The sequence below is a fragment of the Leptidea sinapis genome, chromosome 26 (assembly GCF_905404315.1).
Source record: "Leptidea sinapis chromosome 26, ilLepSina1.1, whole genome shotgun sequence".
NCBI lineage: Eukaryota > Metazoa > Arthropoda > Insecta > Lepidoptera > Pieridae > Leptidea > Leptidea sinapis.
The window spans coordinates 124,021-147,503 of record NC_066290.1 but is presented as its reverse complement, the minus strand read 5'-3'; the positions used below and the strand labels follow the sequence as shown (position 1 = coordinate 147,503).

Genomic DNA, 23,483 nt, shown 5'->3' with positions numbered 1-23,483 from the left:
TCACTTATAGACGCAAGATAAACCCGATCATATTCGCTTATACTATTTCCGGTAAGCCATTAAAAATAGTTACTGAAGTGCGAGATCTGGGTGTTATCCTTGATTCAAAGCTTACCTTTGTACCACACATTGATAACATTCTTAAAAAAGCGTACAAAAAATTAGGATTTATATTGAGAATAGGAAAGCCATTTAAAAACACACAAACTCATAAAATTTTGTTTAATAGTTTTGTAAGAAGTAATTTAGAATTTGCATCCTCTGTTTGGAACCCGTTTTTCAAAATTCATGTTGATCGAATTGAAAGGATCCAAAAGAAATTTACGAAGACCTTAGATTATAAGACCGGTAATATATACACTGATTATGACATATCGGCAAACAAAAATGTAACATCTTGAAAAACGACGTCATTTTATTGATACTGTTATTTTGTACAAAATAATTAATAATATTATGGATTGTCCCTCGTTGTTGCAATGTATAAACATAAAAATACCTCGCCCTCAAAAACGCACATGTCATTCAAACGAATTATTTCATGTAAATTCTTGTTCTAGTTGTTATGTAGAAAATAGTTTTGTTCGTCGTGCGAGTAAATTTTCACAATAATAATTTACACCATGATTATAGTGTAGATATAGCTTCCTGTTCCAGTTTATGTTCAAAATTTAAAAAACAAATTAAAATAATTTTATTTAAATTCTCATAGAACTTGTATGATCTTTTAAAGTATTTTTATATGTTTGTATAATTATAATAGACTGTTCGCTATTAAACCTGTTAATTAAGGAAACTCTAGGTCTAGTATCTGTTATTTAATTTAGTAAATCATTTGTAAGACTGTCTGTTTCTGAATAAATAAATAAATAAATCGAGCGGGCCCGATGGAATTCCCCCGATAGTGCTGCGGACATGAGCTCCGGAAATAATTAGGGAGTATTTTTTGTAATTTTTATGTGCACCATAATTGTCCTATACTTTAGAACTGCTAATTGTAACATAAAATTAAGAAGATTATATTGTATATGATGTGGTGTGCTTTAATAAATAAATAAATCAGTATATAAGGCTCAGCCCCCAGGGAACAGCAACCCATTCGCATATAAATTTTCCGTCGCTGATTGTAAGCGAAAGTCCTCCTTAGTCCTCATTAGGTGAAATTTCATTAAGTGAATCTGAGGTTTTTATAAAGTAAATAAAACTTAACCATGGATGGAGTTTAGAATATTGTATTAACTAAATGTGCTGACAATTTATCTGTTCCTTTGGTTATATAATAAATCTATAACGTGATGGTGTGTTCCCCTTAATTTGGAAAACGGCGTGCATGACACCCATACACAAAAATGGAAAAAGAAATATCATCTTAAATTATCGTCCGGTGTCCATCGTACCAGCTCCTGGGAAAGTTTATGAATCGATAGTACACCAGAAAATGTATTGCCACATTAAACCCTCAGCAGCATGGTTTCTTACCAAAAACATCGATTACAACGAATTTAATTGGATTTATTGAGGAGGTCGCGAAAAGTATGGATTATGGTAAGGAAATGCATGTTATATATACCAATTTTAGTATAGCTTTCGACCTCATTAACTGCGGAACTTATTACTGCGGAAGATTTTGGCAATGGTTAGTCATGAAATGAAATTAAATGGTTATTATATAGGTGGTGCGAATCATAACTCAAAAATAGAACTCAAATCGTTAAAATGCAAGGTTATGTATTGAGAGCACAGTCTATACCCATGGGGGTACCTCAAGGATCTCACTTGGGTCCACTATTTATTTATTTATTTCATATAGGAAGACCAACAGCGTACAATAGTTTTAAATAAAATCTAATAGTGACAAAAAGCCAATTAAAGGTCCTCACGGATAGCGACATATTAGTTTATAATAGTTTCGAACACTTCAATTAATACTGTCAACGATAGTGATAGATATACTTATATAATAAATTACATACTTATACTTATGCTCTAACAATTCAATGAAAGAATTCGTTACTCAACATGTGTCTAGCCGATGCTACGCTTGTGCAGAATAGGTCTAAGCCTACTCGCTTATCGAGTTTATTAAAGTTAATGCTCACTCGCCACAAGTAGGAATTTTGCCTGTATTTGGTTTTAACTAATGGTGTATGTATAAGAGGATTGAAACGCAAAAGGCTAACAGGGGTATTAAATTTTATTAAAGTTAATAATTCGGGACAGTCAATTAAATTGGAAGTAATTTTCAAGAGGAAAGATATATCTGCTATTTCTCTTCTCATGGAGAGAGGGAGTATGTGAAATCGTTTGCAAAAATTATAATAGTTATCTGATTTAAAAGAAATTTTGAGTCGAAAACATAAATACTTAATAAATTTTAATTGTATCCTCTCAATTCGTCTAATGTATGTGTCGTATTGTGGGTTCCACACCTGGGAAGCATATTCGAGTATACTGCGTACGAATGTGCAGTAAAGAATTTTAAATGTTTTGATGTTTTTGAACGAAGCACATGTGCGTTGTACAAATCCCAGTGCGCTTGAAGCTTTTTTGACTATATGTTCAATATGATCATCAAATAACAGTTTAGAGTCATATAAAACTCCAAGATCACGCACAACAGTGTTTTTTGTTAGTGTTTGACTTTTTAATTTATAATCCGATGGTATAATGTTATATTTACGTGTAAAAGTCACTACAGAGCATTTGGAGGGATTGAGATCAAGCTTATTGGTTTGGCAATAGTTGTCCAGTCGGTCTAGGTCAGCTTGAAGGTTCTCAACATCACTAAGAGTCGCAATGGTATTAAATATCTTCATATCATCAGCAAAACAGAGCAAGCGAGTGTTATGAAAGCAGGTGGAAATATCATTTATAAAGATGGTGAATAATAAAGGACCAAGTAACGAACCTTGCGGAACCCCACTGGGAATGGTTACCCAGCTCGAGATATAGTTACTGATTACCACAGCTTGTGACCTTCTGTCAATATAAGATGAAAACCACCGATGCAAGTCCCCGACAATACCAAAAAGTTGAATTTTCGATAAAAGCGTCTTATGGTCTATTCGGTCAAAGGCTTTGCTATAATCGGTATATACTACATCTACCTGGCTACCATTGTCCATGGAACAATGAAATTCACTGATAAAGGTTAGATTGGATACAGTAGATCTCCCTTTGAGGAATCCATGTTGAGATGGGTGGAAGGAGTTCTTTAATGAGTCGTAAACCTGGGTGTGTATTATCTTCTCAAGGACTTTGGCTATTAGGCATAGCTTAGATATAGGTCTGTAGTTTAATACATCCGTTTTAGAACCTTTTTTGTGTATTGGTGTAATATAAGCTGATTTCCAAATTTGAGGAAACGTACATTCAGTAAGAGATTTTCTATACAAGAGTGCGATGGGAATTGCAATAGTTTTAGCACATTTTTTTAAAAATATGGGACTGATATGGTTTGGTCCGGCTGATTTAGTTGGGTCAAGTTTTGATAGTAGTTGAGCTACTAGATCTGTGTCTATGTGGATTTGAGAGATACAACTTGAGTGAGAACTACAGTTTAACAAGTTATTATTAATAGGTGATGATGAGTCAGTGTCGCTAGGGGTGAGGAATGTTGAGTGAAAATAATTGCTAAATGACTTACAAATATTGTCGCCTGTGTCAGCAACACTTCCAAGATAGTGCACTGAGCTGGGAATGCTGTTAGATTTGGTTCGTGATTTTATGTAAGACCAAAAATGCTTAGGATCCTTTTCGATAGAACTTTCTACATTTGCTATATAGTTCTCATAACAACGTTTTTCGAGTGATTTGGTTCTGTCACGCAACAAAAAGTAAGTCAATTGATCAGATTTATTGTTGTACGTTTTATATTTTTTTAGATATTTGTTTTTTCTTTTAGCGACTTAATCAGTGCAGGCGTATACCATTTAGGATAGGCTTCTCGCATTATACGTTTAGTCGGTATGTATTTTTCAAGTAATTTATCAAGGATTTTATAAAATAATGTAACAGCTTTATCTACGCTATGTAAGGAAAATTTGCTATGCCAGTCAGTTTCTAATAATTCCGAATTAATGGCATTATAATCTCCCTTATTGAACAGATAAGTTGATCGAGCTAGAGGTATTAATAGCGGAGTATCCACAAATTTCAAACAAAAGAAATGCATCAACTACCGACTCATATCCTTGATATCTCATGCAAGTAAGGTGATGCTCCACGTAATTAATACAAGGCTGTTGGCCTACCTCTCAAGGCAGATTGCACCCGAGCAAGCCGGATTTGTTAAGGGAAGAGGCACTCGGGAACAAATTCTTATACTGCGTCAGATTATTGAGAAGGCCAGAGAATTCAATACAACCCTTTACATCTGCTTTGTGGACTTTCGCAAAGCATTTGACACGGTCATATGGACACACCTTTGGAAGATACTTGCGGAAATGGGTGTACCATCCCATTTAATAGTTCTATTGAGGAGGTTGTATGAGCACGGTACTGCAGCGGTACGAGTGGATGATACCCTTTCAAGCGAATTCAAGACTGAGGCCGGTGTACGACAAGGATGCATCTTATCGCCATTACTCTTTAACATCTACACAGAGTATAATATGCGCATTGTCTTGGATGATTGGAACAAAGGAATATCTGTTGGGGGACGCGTGATAAATAACCTCAGATACGCTGATGATACTACCCTTCTCGCACAGACTAGAGAAGATATGGAAAATTTCCTAAACCGTCTAGAAAGTACCAGTCTCCAATTCGGACTTATTATTAACCGAGACAAGACGAAGGTGATGATAGTAGACCGGGCCGAACAAATTGGAACCAACGTACCCTATATAGCCAACTGTAAAGTGGTTCAGACCTATATTTATCTTGGTTCTACTATATCAAGTACTGGAGGATGTGGCGACGAGATCAGACGACGGTGCGCCATCACCAGGTCTGCAGTGGAACAACTGGGAAAGATTTGGAGGGACAGGAGGATTACCAAGAAGACTAAAGTCAGATTGATGAAATGCCTTGTGTTTCCAATCTTTCTCTATGGAGCCGAAACTTGGTCTCTGAGACTGCAGGACCGCTGTAAAATCGATGCATTAGAGATGTGGTGCTGGAGACGCCTCCTAAAGATCCCGTGGACGGCATTTCGCACCAATGTATCCATCCTCAAAGAGCTTCGTATTAAAGACAGACTATCGTCAATTGTGCAACTAAGAATACTGAAGTTCTTTGGTCACGTCTCTAGAAATGAGAACTCGATGGAGATACTGGTAGTTCAGGGCCAGGTGGAAGGCAAGAGAGCACGCGGTCGATCGCCAACCCGCTGGATAGACGCCATCACAAAGGCTACTGAGTCCACCATAGTCCAGTGTACTCGCAACGCCTCTAACCGTCAGAAATGGAAGCACATCGCCAGGAGATCTACCCTCAGAAAGGATGTTGACCCACCGAACACTCCACCATGTACCTCGTCAGCGCAACCACGACCACTCTGACAAGAGTGTCCGACTAAGAAGAAGAAGATCCACAAACTCCACCTTTATTACAATTGGCTTGTGATAAGGATCAATTTTTGAAAGGGCGTCGTCACATTCAAACACATGCACAACGTCATTACATAAAACAAGATCAAGAATCCTTCCTTGATGATTAACAAACCAGTTGTATTGCTGCAAATCTAAAAGAGTAAGGTCATCAATGAAGTCTTTGTGTTCGTCGGTAGTTACATTATAGGGCATCATGTATTGAGAGTCATTACAGCGGGACCACATAATTGAACTGAGATTAAAATCGCCAACTATCAAGTACTTATCATTTGGGTTCATTAAAATTATTTCATTAAGTTTTGATAAGAAATTTTGTAGCTTATCTGAAAATGATAAGCCACATTTCTGTTTACATAAATATATGGCACACAAATTTATTTTAATACAATTTTTAGAATGGCTTTGTTTTAGTGTTATTGTGACCCATAAGTCTTCAGCCGTAGAATGAAATTTGGACTGTGTCATAGTGGTAATGTCCCTACGTGCAGCTATAAGGACACCACCCCCCATAGCTTCCTGGGTTAAATCATAATCCCTATCTCGCCGCCATACGATATACCTATCGTCAAATAACTCTGAACTAAGAATACTATCTACCAACCACGTTTCCGTTAATATAATAATATCATACGAATTGAGACAGAGATTTCGATAAAAGATTGTTGTTTTCGTGAGTAATCCCCGAGTATTTTGATAGTAGATATTAATTTTGCCCGTGTTATCCATTTTTAAAGCTATAGTATAGAACAAGAAAAGTAACAGTGTATAATAGTGCGCTTGTAAACATTATGAAGTTTACGTTTCGAAAAAATAAGTATAAAATATAATAAGAAGCTACTAAAATAATGTAGTCTAGAGCGTGTGGAGGATATGAGCTTAGTAAATTTACACACATAGGATAATAAACTATTTTGTATACAATATGTATTACATTATTAAAGGCATTTGTAACAAGAAAAGTGCTAATCGTTGAAATATCGTAAGTATGCATGCGTTTATGACAATAGTAGTCGGCATATACCACGAGTGTGAGCGAGCTGGCAGATATTAGGTAATTAGCAATAGAAAAGGTGTTTACCTGCTGAGAACTATACCGCATCGGCCGGACAACAGTCGAGGCGTAAATTAACATTATATGCGATAACAGTAAACGCGTATCATAAGACCGGATTAAGATTGAATAAAAGTTACACTGAACAAGTACTTGTAAATAATAAGATTTAAGACAAGAGGCTAACGAGCTTAGATATACACATACAGTTTGAACACATTTTAAGACATTTTGTTTAAATCACTCTCATTGGATATTATGATTATTGGTGATGTATCGTTTTTACGTATATGGATTTTTACATACTTCACCCACACATAGCTGTAGTTTTTATCTTTAGCACTTGTCTTAGCTTTAGTTAGCAACTTCTTTGAGTCTGCTGTCAAGTGGTCATTTACAAATATACGCTTCTGTGAATCAGAAAAACCAATGTCAGCTGCAGTCAAAGACTTGTATCCTCTTGCTGCCGCAACAAAGTCTTCCTTTACATATCTATTCAAGAAACTCACTATTATAGATTTGTCTTTGGAATTATATACTGGAACTCTGTATATATAATTGATTTGAGATCTGGGAAATAAGCAGTTGACTTTCTTACTTAGGGACTCAACAATGGCGAACAGGTTTTCATCCTTTTTCAATGGCACTCCTTTTATATCGATATTATTGAGTCGAGATCTTTGTTCAGTTGCTGATAAAAGTGACTGATAAGTGGCTACTTCACTTTGTAAGGAACAGACCTTTGCTTCGAGTTGTTCGATTTTTACTATCCTCGATTCCGTTGCTGATACCCTGTCCGACAGTTCCACAATTTGGTTGTTGCTGAACTCGTTAGCAGCCTTGAGGTCTACGATCTCTTCTTTAATAGTGTGGACATCTGCAATTAGGCCAGGTAAACCAGACAGTTGGGTTTTGATGCACTGAATCTCTTTGAGTAGCATCTCGAGGGTTACAGGATAAGAATCCACGATAGGAACTGATGGGGCTGGCGATGATACCCTGCAAGTGTTACACACTATTCTTTGTCATATTTATAAATTATTTAGCGTATGACTTTAAATGTGATTTTAAAATGTATGCTGACGATATAAAATTGTACAAGAAAATACAGCAGGTTGTTGACAACATAATATTACAGGAGGAACTGAACAAAGTAAACAACTGGTGCAGACTTAACAAAATGTTGCTAAATGAAAATAAGTGCTATAGCATATGCTTCTCAAACAAGAAAAAATCGTCCTGTATGAATAACTACTTGCTATCACAGACTATGGAAGTTCGGAGCATAAGAGATTTAGGAGTAATATCAGTAGTAATATCAAATTCAAGATAATTTGTGACAATTATTACAGGAACACTGTTGGACTTGTATACCTGTCCTACTTCGTACACGTCACACAATAGCGGGGGTCACCTGGGTGGAGCGGCGCAGCGCGGCGGTGCGCAGCGCGTCGTCGCCGTGGCACGAGCGCAGGTGCGGCGAGGCGCCGTGGCGAAGCAGCAGGCGCGCGCTCTCTAGCCGCTGCTCCTGCACGGCGTAGTGTAGCGCCGTCTTGCGCTGCGTGTCGCACGCGTCCACGCGCGCGCCGCGCCGCAGCAGGAAGGCGAGCAGCGCGTGCGACTGCACGGCGTTGATGAGGCACGTGCCGCCGTTGTGGTTGGCGCGGTGGATGTCGGCGCCGCGCGACACCAGCAGGCGCACCACGTCCAGGTGCGACATGAAGCAGGCCGAGCGCACGGGCGTGGAGCCCGAGTCGGACGCGGCGTCCACGTCGGCGCCGGCCGCCAGCAGCACGCGCAGCACGGGCAGGCGCGCCGCCACGGCCGCCAGCCACAGCGGCGTGACGCGGTGCGCGCAGCGGTCGTCGGCCAGCTCGTACACGCCGCGCTGCTCCAGCGGCGCGCCGCACGCCCGCACCAGGTACTCGGCCACCTCGGCGTTGCCGCGCCCGCTCACCACGAACAGCGGCGCGCAGCCGTCATGCGTGCGCGACACCAGCTCGCGCCTCTCGGCCGGCCGCAACCTGCGACACACCGTTAACAATGAGTTATAGTCCTCTGGAGCTCTACCATGCTCTCCATTGGTTTTTGGTTTCTAGCCAGTCTAACCCTCTGCTTTTTGCTCAGGGACCATGTTTCACAAACATTGGTAAGGCATGGCTATTTATTTATGTATTTAATTGATCACCAACGTAAGAAATAGTAGTTACAGTTTTAATAATTACATTGGATTTAATTATAAAATTTAACTTTTCCTACAATTAAAGGTAATCACAGCATGCTTTGTGTTACAAAAATTATTAGTAAGGAGAAATCTAGAAAAAATTTTATTAAAATTAGTAAATTACGAGCTATTTAGATTAGTTACGAATCTGTGAATGCAATATTCCAACCAATTTATTATATAAGACTACCTAAGTATTACATTCTGATGCTGTAGATAGGTCTTACACTTAATCAGCTTTAATTTAAAGATGTTAAGACTATCAAAATTAATGTCAATATTTGGACTTTTCTTTGTATAGCCAATATAGCGATGAGAAATGCGTACCACAATCACGTCCTAGATTGGTTTTACAGAAACTTGGCTCAAACAAATCACATAGATGTCACGACATCACCATACCACGTATTCTGGTAGGAAATTTAAAATTAAGTAACAGAGGCGAACAATCAATGCCGCCGTTTAATAACATATTTAGGAATAACATGTCGAGATGAGATCGTCGCGAGGATAGCTGCTGTAATTGAAAGTGCTCCATTTTGTCAGCACATGTCCTGACTGTATTTGTAGTCTTGAATCGGTATGATACGATTGCGCCGCTTCTTCTCTCTCAGAGCGCCATTTGTTTCCGAAGCGGTAGTAGTATCTAGTAGTATAAGAAATGACATCAAAAAGAATTCTAAAGGAATCAATTTTGAGAAAATAAATGCCTTTTATAAACTACCAATTAAGTTTTTCTGTACACTTTCCAGTCGAAATTTCGGGTATCAAGGAAGTGACATAACATTACTATTTAAAAATGTATTTATTGCTTTTCGAAGTATTCTTCGCGAAATTTGACACATTTTTCCATACGATGGAACCAATCATTGAAGCAACCATTCCATTCGGAAGTTGGGGTGAATTTTGTCAATGTCATTCTGAAGGCATTTCACGTCAGAACTGTTTCTCACTGTCTTGAACAACTTGAAATCGTCTGAAAAAGGTAAACGTAGCTGTGATTAACAGATCGTATTATGTCATTCATGAAGACATTGAAAAATAGAGGCCCCAGAATTTAGCCCTGAGGTGTGCCATTTGATACTCATATCTAGATTTTTGCTCTTCAAAATTTTAACGCCCAATATTTGTTCTACTGTTAGAACTATGTTTTTTTTTTCATTTTCATTTGTTTGTCAGGCAGGGGATATAATTTTGCTGAAGTAGAATCTTTCAGTTACATATTCTATTTACTGTCCATCTATCGATATTTTATATCAGGTTTGGTGACAAACCCTTGACATACCGCTAGCTGGATGAGGAAGTGTGCACCTCCTGATTTCAGTGTGACAAAGCTTTTGCTTCCCTTGCTAAATGTATATCTACATTACTTGTAATGGTGATATACACTTAGTTTTCTCCTTGTTGTATCAGCCTTGATTATATATATTATATAATTAGGTATGTTTAATACTTTCAAATGCCGTTGAGTAATATATGAAGGACAAGGGGTTTTTTGCAATTTGAAAAATTGCAATTTGCAAATTGTACTTTTGCATATATTGTTTAACAGTGTGGACGTCATTGATGGAAGTTTCTTCAGAAATCAGCTTATTCTTTAGCAAGGGCCTTGTACACATTTTACACTCGCCAATTTTGGTCTATTTTAGGGTGTATGCATGCAACTTATATTTAGAAATAAAGAGATGAAAATATATATTGTACAAAACACTCACAGGATACACTTAATATAATAAGATAAAAGTATAAAACAAACCGAAAAATAACGTATTTGAATAGTAATTGAGAAATTATAATAATATTGGAGATTTCCTGTGCAGTGCAGGAAATGGGTCACCAACTCAGGATTATCTGTGACACGGCCGTGGCTATGAAACTGTACTGATTTTCAACGGTACCTGTTTAACTCTGGAGATACAGTGTGCTCTACATATAATAAATAATTCCTAATAAAGTATATACATAAATCTTAAGACAAAATTCGATAATAATGCAAAGTGAACTTTTCTGCGGCAACTCAAGTTACAAACTGCCCTGTACTTTCCCCGGGGCGTAAAAAGAATAGGGGAGTCCCAGGCCCATGGGTGTCGTAAGAGGCGACTACGGGCTTTTTAGAAGTGGCAGAGTCACGCTGCCGTCTTTTGACGTCAGCACAATCGAGCCAGACTCGTGCGGGCTAATTACCATACTCGCACAGAATACCGGCGAGAAGTAGCGGCCTAGTGCCGCTATGTTTCGCATAGGTAAGTGTCGAGGACCAGAGGCCATCCCCCCCCCCCCCCCCCCCCCTCCACCCGAATATGACAGCGGAACTGAAAGAGATTTTTTTACCCCAGGAGGGTAACGGCTCTACCAGAGTCGGAGAATCCCTCCCCGAGCATTCTTGCTCGGGCTGCCCGTCGTATTCTGGGAGGGCACAGAACCGCGCATAACCGAGGACAAACGAGGCAGTAACACCACGGCACCCCGCTCCACGCTCAACGTGGACTTTTGCAATATCAGGGGAATTCACTCCAATTTAAACGCCGTCCACCACCACCTTGAGACGGCGCAGCCGGCCTTGTGTTTCCTTACGGAGACGCAGATATCTCGACCTAGCGATAAATCATATTTAACGTACCCCGGGTACAAAATTGAGCACAATTTTTTCCTAGTGCCTGCGCCGTTGCAGTAGCCGATGTGATACTACAGGGCATGGATATTTTTATAGCAAGCTCTGTAGTACCGATCGGTGGCAGATCACAGCCCTGGTTCGATGCGTCAGTTAAAGCAGCATCTGACTGCAAAAAACAGGCGTATCGAACTTGGGTTGCGGCGCTGGGCACAAAGGATCCGAACCATCCAGATTTTTAAGTGGCAAATCGCCCATGCAAAGACAAAACACGTCGTCAAAATCGGCGAGCAGCTTTCCAGTTACCCGACCGGAACACGCAAGTTCTGGTCGTTGTCGAAAGCTGCTCTTGGTAACTTCAGCCAGCCGTCCATGCCGCCGTTGCACATGAGGAATGACACCCTGGCCCATACGGCAAAAGAGAAAGCCGATCTCTTGTGCGCTCTTTTCGCCTCCAACTCGACTCTTGACGACAACGGAAAAGCACCGCCGACCATCCCGCGGTGTCAGAGCTCTATACCTGAAGTACAGTTCAGACAGAAAACGGTTCGGCGAGCTCTGTTTTCATTGGACGTCAGGAAGTCGAGTGGGCCGGATGGCATTTCTCCAATCGTGCTTAGAACGTGTGCCCCTGAGTTGACGCCGGTGCTAACGCATTTATTCCGGCAGGCGTAGTCCCTGACTCATGGAAGTCAGCCCTTGTCCATCCGATCCAAAAAAAAGGAGACAGTTCGGATCCGGCAAACTACAGGCCTATTGCTATTACCTCCCTGCTCTCCAAAATCATGGAGAGCATAATTAGCCGTCAGCTCTTGATATACCTAGAGGGTCACCAGTTCAATCAAACACCGACAATACGGGTTTCGCCATGGTCGGTCGGCAGGTGATCTTCTGGTATACCTGACACATAGATGGGCTGCGGCTATTGAAAGCAAGGGGGGCCTGGCAGTTAGCCTGGATATAGCGAAGGCCTTTGATCGTGTATGGCACAAGGCGCTCCTCTCCAAACTTCCATCATTTGGGCTTCCCGAGAGCTTGTGCAAGTGGACCTCCAGCTTCCTCACTGGATGCAGCATACAGGTCGCTGTCGACGGATATTGCTCGAACCCTAAGCCCGTGAATGCTGGAGTGCCCCAAGGCTGTGTGCTGTCTCCCACGCTGTTTCTTCTGCATATCAATTATATGTTGGACACCTCCAACATTCATTGCTATGCAGACGACAGCACTGGTGATGCCGTATACACGGGCCATGCAGGTCTCTCTCGGGAAATCGTCGACCAGTGCTGGGAGAAACTTGTGTCTTCTATCGAGTCCTCTCTTGAGAAGGTCGCGGAATGGGGTAAATTGAACCTTGTCCAATTTAACCCCCAGAAGACTCAAGTTTGCGCGTTTACCACTTAAAAAAACCCCATTTGTCGTATCACCGTTCTTCGACAACACTTCCCTTAAAGCCTCGCCTAGTATCGGAATACTGGGTCTCGAAATCTCGAGCGATTGCCAATTTCGTGGTCATCTGGGCGTCATTAATAGAGCACGGCAATACTTCAAGCCGGCCCACATAGTAGCGCTCTACAAAGCGCAGGTCCGGCCACACATGGAATATTGCTGTCATCTCTGGTCTGGCGCACCCCAGAATCAGCTCGATCCATTTGTACGCGTGCAACGTAGAGCAGCTCGAATTGTAGGGGACCCAGTGCTCTGTGAACGGCTGGATCACTTGGCGTTGCGTAGAGACGTCGCTTCATTGTGTGTCTTCTACCGCATTTATCACGGGGAGTGTTCCGAAGAGCTGTTTGACCTGGTTCCTGCCGCCGAATTCCACCTTCGCACGACACGCCACAAGTTAGGATATCATCCTCACCATCTGGATGTGTGGCGGTCCTCCACAGTACTATTTTCAAGGAGCTTTCTTCCACGTACTACAAAGCTGTCGAATGAGCTTCCTTGTGCGGTGTTTCCGAGACGATACGACATGGGTACCTTCAAATAAAAGCGCGTACACCTTCCTTAAAGGCCGGCAACACTCCTGTGATTCCTCTGGTGTTTCGGGAGATTGTGGGCGGCGGTGATCACTTAACAACAGGTGACCCGTACGCTCGTTTGTCCTCCTATTACATAAAAAAAAAACTCCGGCATCGTTCAAAAACGGAGTTATATGGGACGGGCAGGTATGTCCCAGCAATAGTGTGCACATGCGTTTTGTACACGTTGTATTGTCTTACTAGAGCGAGTTTCGACAAGATAAGTGAACTGCATAGTCTAACTAGACGTATTTTACTATTAATATCTTATATCTTTAAATGAGCAATTCTTGTATATTCTATTGTATAATCTGAATCTCGGAAACGGCTCCAACGATTTTCATAAAATTAAGTATGCAGGGGATTTCGGGGGTGATAAATTGATCTAGCTAGGTTTCAATTAAAAAAAAATGTTTTATCCATGTTTGAATGAGAAGCAGCTACAATAACATTAGAATACAAAGGTAAATTTCGCCACTATATACAAGACTATTATAGCTCAGATGGGACATTGGGTGATCCGGAAAGCAGAAGACCCCGGTTCGAATCCAGATGTCCTATTAGTTTTTTTTTTGTTCAAGTTTTGTACATACTTAAAAATCCGAGCAAGGCTCGGTCGTCCGGATATTAATTTCTAATAGGATAAAGTATTTTGAGTCGATAGTAGCAGTTAGCTATAGTTCAAATAATAAGCACACTTGATATTTACAGGTTAGGATTCAAAAAATGTTTTCATGATACATTGTTTCATTGCTTTGACAGTTGTATTAAATCTAAATATATCTAAATATATATATATCCAAATTAATTATTTCACTGCTTAGTTTATTACAGGTGGGGCTAGCTCGCAAGATATAACTATTGCTCCGGTAGTTAGTAGATGATTGAGGTACATACAATAAACGGCTATAGCGTAGTGCAGTTGACGAAGTTCTCAATAAAATTGTCGAAAGAAGATCTGGATAATCAACCTTATTTTGAGCTATTTTTAAGAAGAAAGCAATGTCAGAGATCATACGTCGTTTCTCAAGGGGTAGTAAATGTTGCTTTTTACAATGCTGCTCGTAGGACTTTGAATTGTATCTGTCGTTAGTACGGTAGCATAGAAAGCGTAAGAACTTTTTTTGAATATTTTCTATTCGAGAAATATATGTAGAATACAAGGGATTCCAGATTCCAGAGGCATATTCTAATTGATCACGAACGAAGGTGCAGTACAATATCTTCAGTGTCTTGACTTGATGGAAATCACGCGAGGTTCTTATAATAAATCCAAGGGCTTTCATAGCTTTTGATATAGTTAAATTTATATGTTGGTCAAATAATAGCTTCGAATCAAGTAAAACACCAAGGTCTCGTATTGTACTACTCCTCTGCACATTTTCACATTTCAACTGGTATTTGAAAATTATAGGATGCTATCGCGTGAATGTGATTACGCTACATTTCGATGGGTTTAGGTCTAGGCTATGATCATCACAATAATTTTGCAATCAGTGTAGATCTTCTTGTAGAGCTATTGCATCATCTAGTGACGATACCTTGTTGTAAATTTTGATATCGTAAGCAAAGCACAATATTATGGCGGTACGTAAGCAAGTATCGACATCATATAAAAATATTGCGAACAATAGAGGGCCAAGTAAGGAACCCTGAGGAACGCCACTCGATATTGGTACCCACCCTGAGATATAATTACTGACAACAACAGCTTGAGTGCGATTTTGAATATAGGAGGAAAACCATCTTAACAAATCACCGCTGATACCAATATTATAGAGCTTATTTAGAAGGTTGTCATGCCGTATTCGGTCGAATGCCTTACTGTAGTCGGTATAAATTACATCAGCTTGGACACCTTGCTGCATTGTTTCAGTTAGATAATTATTAAGAAGTGCAACATTAGAGACAGGCGAGCGACCTCTAAGAAAACCATGCTGACTGGGGCTAAAGGCTTGCCTTAGTGCAGGATAAACCTGACTATAAATGATTTTCTCAAAAACCTTAGACTTAGTCCCCTTTTTATGCACTGGAGTAATATAAGCCATTTTCCATAAATCTGGCATTACACCCGCATAGAGAGATTTGTTGAATAAAATTCTAATGGGTACACATATGGAATCAGAACATTTCACTAAGAATATTCCAGGTATATGATCCGGACCATCGGATTTTGATGGGTCAATACCATGGAGTAGTTTCTTTACTTCAGTAACGTTTACGTGCATTTGCGAGATATCACACACCGGTTGTGATGATAAAGAGATGACATTTTTACTGATCGGAAGGTCGGTAAAGTTATAACGAAAAAAATCAGAAAAGGCATTACAAATAGTGGTGCCAGTATTGAAGGTTTTGTCAACAAGATGCATGCAACTAGGCATAGAGTTCAGATTTTGTTTAGACTTCATATACGACCAAAAGTAATTTTGAATTCAGTTTTATAGAATTTGCAACAGTACGTATATAATTATCGTAACATGATTTTTCAAGATTTTTTATTCTTGCACGTATCATTTTATAAGAAACCATATCCGACATTTTACCATAAGTTTTGTATTTACGTAAATATTTATATTTTCCTTAAAAGCTTTTTTAAGATGGATAGAGTACCACACTGGATAGTGATTAGGTTTAATAAATTTAGATGGTATATATCTTGTTTTCAATTTTTCAAAAAACTCTTAGAAAAATGTGACCGACTCATCAAGGGATAAATCCGACAGAACGCCGTGCCAATTAATGCTTTGTATTTCAGCATTAATGGCCTCATAATCACCGCAGTTAAACATGTATGTACGCCTAGGGGCCGACTGGAGAAAACTTTTCGCGGTGAATTTAACTATCAATGATAAGGCTCCATGGTGGGCGTCAATCAAGTCAACAAGCGCATCATTACTAACATCACTGACTGTCACCAAGCCATTGGACACCACTAATACGCAGAGTTTGAAAATGATACACTAACGCACACATGAATAAATTAACATTGCAATAGCACACTACATTACGAATATACGTCAAAGAAGGATAGTAAATGCAATTATTGCAAGCGAAAGAGATAAATCTAATTTGTTAATTGCTTCGGATTTGTATAGAAAAAATACAGTTAATTAATCAGATATCATTATTTACCGTACACCATGATTTATGCCTAAATTACGATTCATTCATGAGTTCATGTAGTAAAAGCTATAAAGTAGTAAAACTGCATGGAAATTAGGTAGATAATAACATCAGGGGGCTTCGCTCAAATTTAAATGCCGTCCAGTTTCACCTGGAGACGGCGAAGCCGGCCCTGCTCTTTTTAACCGAGACCCAGATATCCTCTCTGACTGATTCATCTTACCTTTCATACCCGGGGTATAATTTGGAACACTCCTTTATACCACGGGCTGGCGTGTGCGTTTACGTCAGGGAGAATGTCTGTTCTCGACGCCTGAGTTTTCTTGAAGGACAGGAACTATCCATCATCCGGCTGCGTATAAACTGCGATGACCATCCGCGAATCTACGCATGCCTGTATAGGTTCTATAGCGGTAACGCAGAGACTGACCGGCTCCTCGAACACATACAAATGGCTACAGATTCCGTGTTGGAGCAGATCCCCACTGCAGAGATCGTGTTTCTTGGCCTATATTCATTTTAACTATATATTCATTCAAAAAAGTTGTGTCAATTCTTGCAAGCTATGAACATGACAATACGTTTCGGAGCCAACACACTTTATTAACAACAGCGAAACACTTATAGACATAATGTGTTCCAATACTCCTGTAAATCAAGTGTGTGTTGAACATACTGGTGATCTAAGTAATCCTGCATTCTTAAACTACACGTTAAATACATACATAAATGATATTATAGTATCAACAGAGGTAGATATGTCACTAGCGCGCCGAAATCAATCGCCTAAATGGAGTCAATTGGTTCCTTTGGTGGTAGACGCTCTCTCGATACGAAAACGGTACACACGCGTTTGTTGTTGACAGAATTGCTTACAATATGATATAGGTACAACATTGAAATGCCGTCTTGTGTTATGTGATGCACTAATTACGAAAATAAAAAAAAATCATATAATTACACATCACAGTTAAGAAATCATGAATTATAACATTTTATTTTATTATTTATCTAACAAAATAAATATGTCGCCATGACAACGCCGATCGCCGCCAAGCCGATCATAGATTAACGTACAGAAATGACGAAATATTGATGCTGTCTGTTGCGGGATGATCGAGATAGAATATTTTAGGAAATGATGAAAAAAGTCGTTGCAGTGAACGTAATACGAAATGTCATAATTTTTATGAGTTGATTAACACAGTCTCTTTCAGTATATCCCTTGCTAACTGCAGAAGAATTAATGGATCATTTTCTTCTTCTCCCATTACCTTATTGTAAAAAACCCTCAACAAAAAGACATTCATACATAATATAAGATACAATAAATAATAATTGTAATCAACTTTTTGGAAGCCGTCGTTAGTAAAATTGTAAAAATTACTGTAGATACATTTCGGTTTTGTTTTGGTGTCTGCATGTTTTTTATTATTTTATGTATACATAATTGATATCATCAATGTGGCTATATATTATATTCAATATTAAATATTTTTTTTGTAAAATCAATGACACTTTATTCACCTAATTTTAATGCAGTTTTACTTCTTTAAAACTTACTACATGAACTCATGAATGAATCGTATTTTAGGTATAAATCTGTATTTATCTATTCAAATACAAAGCAATTAGCAAATTAGATTTATCTCTTTTTTGCTTGCGATAATTGCATTTACTATAGTTCTTTGACGTGTAATCGTAATGTAGTGTGCTATTGCAATGTTAAATTATTCATGTGTGTGTTAGTGTATCATTTATTAACACCGAATGTTAACCTATCTATGGATACTTTTAAATATTATTGTTATTTTATTTGTAAGAAAAATTTTGCTGATTACTTACCAATGTTATGATATTATGATTTAATGTTATGTTATTATTATATTCCTTAAATTGATAAGTAATATAATATAACTCACAGATGTTTTTTATTTTATATGTACATAAATATATAATTTTATTATTTTCATTGCCAATGTTTATAGACTAGGTAGCAGTAGACTTGGGGGATAATAAATATATATAAATATTTAATTCTCTAAGTCTGTGTCTCGGTGTCTAGAGAAGGTCTAGGAATTATACTTCTCAACGCTACCAGCATAATTCCCAACATAATGTTGACTAGACCCCATTTTGGTTCTGTAATATAACATAATATTGTTCTTAGTTATAAGATTTCTCTATTTTTGAACCAAACAAACCTTTTAATTATTAGTATTTTAAGAAAAACACAAATTTTAATCATCAAAAATATATATATATATATTTTATTACTGAGTTTACAAATTAGTTTTATTATTATTAAATAAGTTTTACAAATTTCCTTTCTAAAATCAAAGCTTTATTTATGAGCATATTTTAAACTTAAATTTATATTATTTTACACTTTGTCATTGGAACTAATAGATAGCATCGCCAAAAAACTAAATCACTAATAATAGACAACTGTACTATCATCAAAATAGAGCAACAATTATAATAAACTATCATATCAACTCATTCATGAGCTAGTGACAAAAAATTAAAAATAGGTCTTAGTCCTTTCGTTTGTGATAGTTTTTTCTTCATCACTTTTGTCACACTCTTCACATATATCAACCATGCTATCTAACATCTACAACTAATCCACACAATCTTCCACTAAAATCTTCCTTTTAAAAAAAGAGTTATCAAGATCGGTTCACCCAGTCGCAAGTTTTGAGGTAGCAAACATAAAAAAAAAACATACGGACAAATTGAGAACCTCCTCCTTTTTTGAAGTCAGTTAAAAAGGTAGATTAGAAATATGAAAAAAAACAAAATACTGTAAGAATATTTTAACAAAAAACTAACCGACTTCATAAACACTTTTTCAAAACAATAGATATAATATGCATTAAAAAGTATAAAAATGATTGCGTATTTTTAAACAATCTAATTAATTAATCTAATTCTAGTTACGAAGTTGGTTTTTTCGAGTTGGTGTCAGCCAAGCTAGGTTTGTAACTACATATTATGTATGTAGTTACCTAACCTATCTTGGTCACCTATAACTACACAGTTATAGGTGAGATGTGCTTGAGTCGTGAGGAGGCGAGAGCGGGTCGCGGGGGAAGGACACCAATTCCAAAAAAAAAACAATAATCATAACTAGAATTAGATTATATAAAAATTCTCAATTTTTATACTTTTAGTGCATATTATATCTATTGTTTTGGAATAGTGTTTTTGAAGTCGGTTGCTTTTTTGTTAAAATATTTTTTTTATCTTTAAAGTCAAGCAAACTTTATTCAAAGAGGCTTATACTAAGTGCTTTTGAAATATGAATATGTTTAAACTTTTGTGTAATTAATTGGACTGACAATAAATCTTTTAGTTTTATGTTGATAAAATATTTTTGACTTTGAGTTTGAATAGTCATGATAAATATTTATTTAAATTATTATCTAAAATAGAGATTGAGACAAGAACATACAAAAAACTCAACAGCCATTCTTTTAAATGAATGAGAATATATTTAACAATAATTATAATAAATATACTTAAATAACAAATTAGTTTATGTGTTTTCTGTGTATCAAATATCTCTTAAAAAGTAATAAAAAATGTGTCAAATTTATAAATTACTAGCTGACCCGGCAGACTTCGTACTGCCTCAATCAATAAATAAAATACTTAAACTTTTGCATAAAATAAACTTAAAACAAACAAAAGGAATCTCGGTATGAATGAAATTTTATTATTATTTTCAATTAATTACACATGATATTCCTTACTTACAAAACAGACTTTTCCTGAAATACTGGCTATTTATAAGGTTTAAATTTGATATTGATGCACACACACAGTTATGATACATATTGTTAATCAATTCAAAGCTTTCTAAACGGTAAACTTTTTGTTTTGTTTTGTTGGTGTGGTCAGAAATTTTATTTTTGAACACTTAAGATTTAACAATCTACATAAAAATAATCTGATATATAGTTAACAACTGTAGTTAATCTACCTGCTACAGTTACCTAAACTAAGATTATTTTTACCTCCTGAGAAAGTTAGAAAGATTTAAAAATAATAATTAGTTATATTCATATTAAACTATTATTTTAATTTGACTTCTGACCGACAGTGGACACATCAAAGAAAAATCAAAATCGTTGTTTTTATTTAATTCTGAGCATTTTCATATTTATTCACCTATTAAACCTTCTCTGGACTTCCACAAATAATTCAAGACGAAAATTAGCCAAATCAGTCGTGCCGTTCTCTAGTTTTAGCGAGACAAACAAACAGCAATTCATTTTTATATATATAGATAAGTATATTCAATGCAAGAACCTATAGAGGTTGAATTCCTTGTTTGTTTAAGAATACTTCGTGAACATGATGGTCATGATTCTGTTAAAATATGTTATCACATAAAGCAAATCCATTTATTTATTAACTATAACAAGACCATGAGTTGATGCATAGGCCAGCTATAGTTCCTTTCTTCTTCTTCTAATTCTTCATACATTCTATTTTTTGGGTCATGTAAATCTTGGAACAATGAATTGCTTTGCTACAGAACCTGTGAGGATGCCCCCCTGCAATTTATGTATAGCCACTTCCATATCAGCTTCAGAAAATCATACTCAACCAAATCTAGAATCAAAAGCTAATAAATGACACCTAGTTTACTGTTGGATAGGCTAATCTAAAACTAACAGAAATTAAATAGGTCTTTATTCACAAGACATAGAGGCACTAATTGCATGAATATGAGTATATGAAAGTAAGTTGGTTTAACCCCAGGGTTTTCACTTAAATTGTAAGGAAATTTAACTAAGTAAAAAGACAGTGGTCTTATTATAATAAAAATGATATACGATGAACTATTTTAAAACAAAATGTAACAAAAATTGTAAAAATGTAGAACAAAATCTTACCTGCAAGATGTCAGCCTTTTTAAGAAAAAATTTAGGAATTTCAACACATGTGTTCACTTCTTCACATTGTTTACTTCCAACTGACACCATTTAGAAATTTACTTAAGAAAGTGTCTTAGATATCACTAGATGTCTGTAGCATCATTAGTACAGTAATTTGAATAATTATTATTCTTATCAGAAAATGAGTCTTTTGAACACTGTTGAGTATTAGTGCTTTTACCTTACTACACATGCAATTTTGTGGTGTTACATTGTAACTGCTCCACTATTTATGTAGGCTGTGGCTCATTAAAATATTAATTTGTTGCTTGCTATTCATGATAATATAAAGTTGGCTAAGCTAAACTCATTAATTGTCACTTCTACATTTAAGCCAAATCAGATAGTAAATTAATGGTCATAATTAGGTTTCAGAAAAATATTAAATACAATTAAAATTTTGACCTGCCACCTTGGATCATTTATATGTCTAGATAGACTATGACAACTGTGAAAACATTGAAAAAAATTGAGTTTAGAGTTAACCTCAACTTTGAGCAATGCACACACAATAACACAAAGTGTCATACAAATCGCGAGTGTAATAAGCGTAAGAAGCAGCTTGTCAAGCACACTAAAATATTAAACATGTTTTTGTCGGTTGTGTAACAGAAAGAGTCTCTATCTAGACGTATAAATTATCTAAGCCAGACATAAAAATCTGTATCAACTAATGTGGTGTATGAGTAAGCATAACTTATATAGCAACCTCTCAAGAGCTGTGCGCACTTTAGCAGACAGTCTGGCTCCGGGAGCACTGTGTTTACATTCTTCCATCAGATCATGGAACAGGGCATCATGATGCTTAGATTTTCCGACCACTTTGTCGCTTTTCTGCCTCTCTTCACATATTTCGAAAACTGAGAACATATTGCGTTGTTTTCAATTATAGACGACTAGTCTGCCAAGTCAGCTATGTTACGACGTATTCTACTGAAAATCCATTGTTATCATATCACATACACACTTTCACAGAAATATGACATTTATTCACGTATTTGTAAAGGTGATATTTATTTATCATTCACCTTAATAACAACACGATTAGTTTAGAATCAAGTTCTAGAATTCACAATTGACTTTTTGTGTGAAGCACGTTTAAACTTTTAATTTGTAATCATATTAATTATACTTATTTTCTTATTGACATATTGAGTCATTGTCAAGTATTGTGTAATGTGTACTCTGTGGTAATGTGTTATCTACTATCTAGCGGAGTGCGAAAGCCGACAACTGCTGTCAGCCGCAGAAGTCACAATACTATTGCTATTTTTTTCGTTCCACAAGGAACAGGCTAAGGTCCAGAGACCATGCTGCCTAGTCATCAGTTTTATTTTTAGAGACTGAGGGTTTGGAGGTTCATTAAAACAACTGATTGAGTAGTATTAGGAATATCAGGAATATATAATTTAATTCAGAAACACGATATATATACAAAATCCTTAAAACTAATTCACCAATTACAATTGATAATAAAAAAGAAATTTAACAAAAAAAAACTGACTTCATAAACACTATTCCAGAACAACAGATATTATAATATGCACTAAAAATATAAAAATAATTGCGTATTTTTAACAATATAATTATTTAATATAATTCTAGTTACGATTCTTGTTATTTTTGGAAGTTATTACTGTAAGTCGTTAAGGAGTCCCATTGATCATCATATTGGACAATGACGATTGCTTGACCATAACAATGTTATGGTAGATGACTTAAATATCCTAATAGCATAAAAAGATTCGGCCGAGTATCGTAAATTTGCTCCTAAGAATTGAAGAGTTCCGTTACTTTGTCATGGATACCATAATCAGAACCCAACCAAACTCTCACCAAACTACTTTTGAAGTATATCCTTTCTAATAGAAAAAGAATCATCGAAAGCGGTTGGCGCGATATTGAGTTATTCATAAATTTAATAATATGTAGGTATAGCAAATTTA

General features: G+C 37.0%; 1 protein-coding gene across 3 annotated transcripts in view; it reads right to left on the bottom strand.

Moving 5' to 3' along the window:
• LOC126972290 (protein fem-1 homolog C) overlaps window positions 1-22,707 on the bottom strand; it is a 70,420-nt gene extending 47,713 nt beyond the window's left edge. The window contains exons 1-3 of one of the 3 annotated variants that reach the window (XM_050818938.1): window positions 22,566-22,704; window positions 22,247-22,470; window positions 8,021-8,630 (exon numbers count right to left, since the gene is read on the bottom strand). In XM_050818938.1, the coding sequence (XP_050674895.1) occupies window positions 8,021-8,630; window positions 22,247-22,407 (771 nt within the window). In that variant the 5' untranslated portion in view covers window positions 22,408-22,470; window positions 22,566-22,704. Of the gene's footprint in view, window positions 1-8,020; window positions 8,631-22,246 lie in introns of all 3 variants that reach the window. The other 2 variants (XM_050818939.1, XR_007731112.1) reach the window with 2 other exon arrangements.
• Window positions 22,708-23,483: the final 776 nt, after the last annotated feature.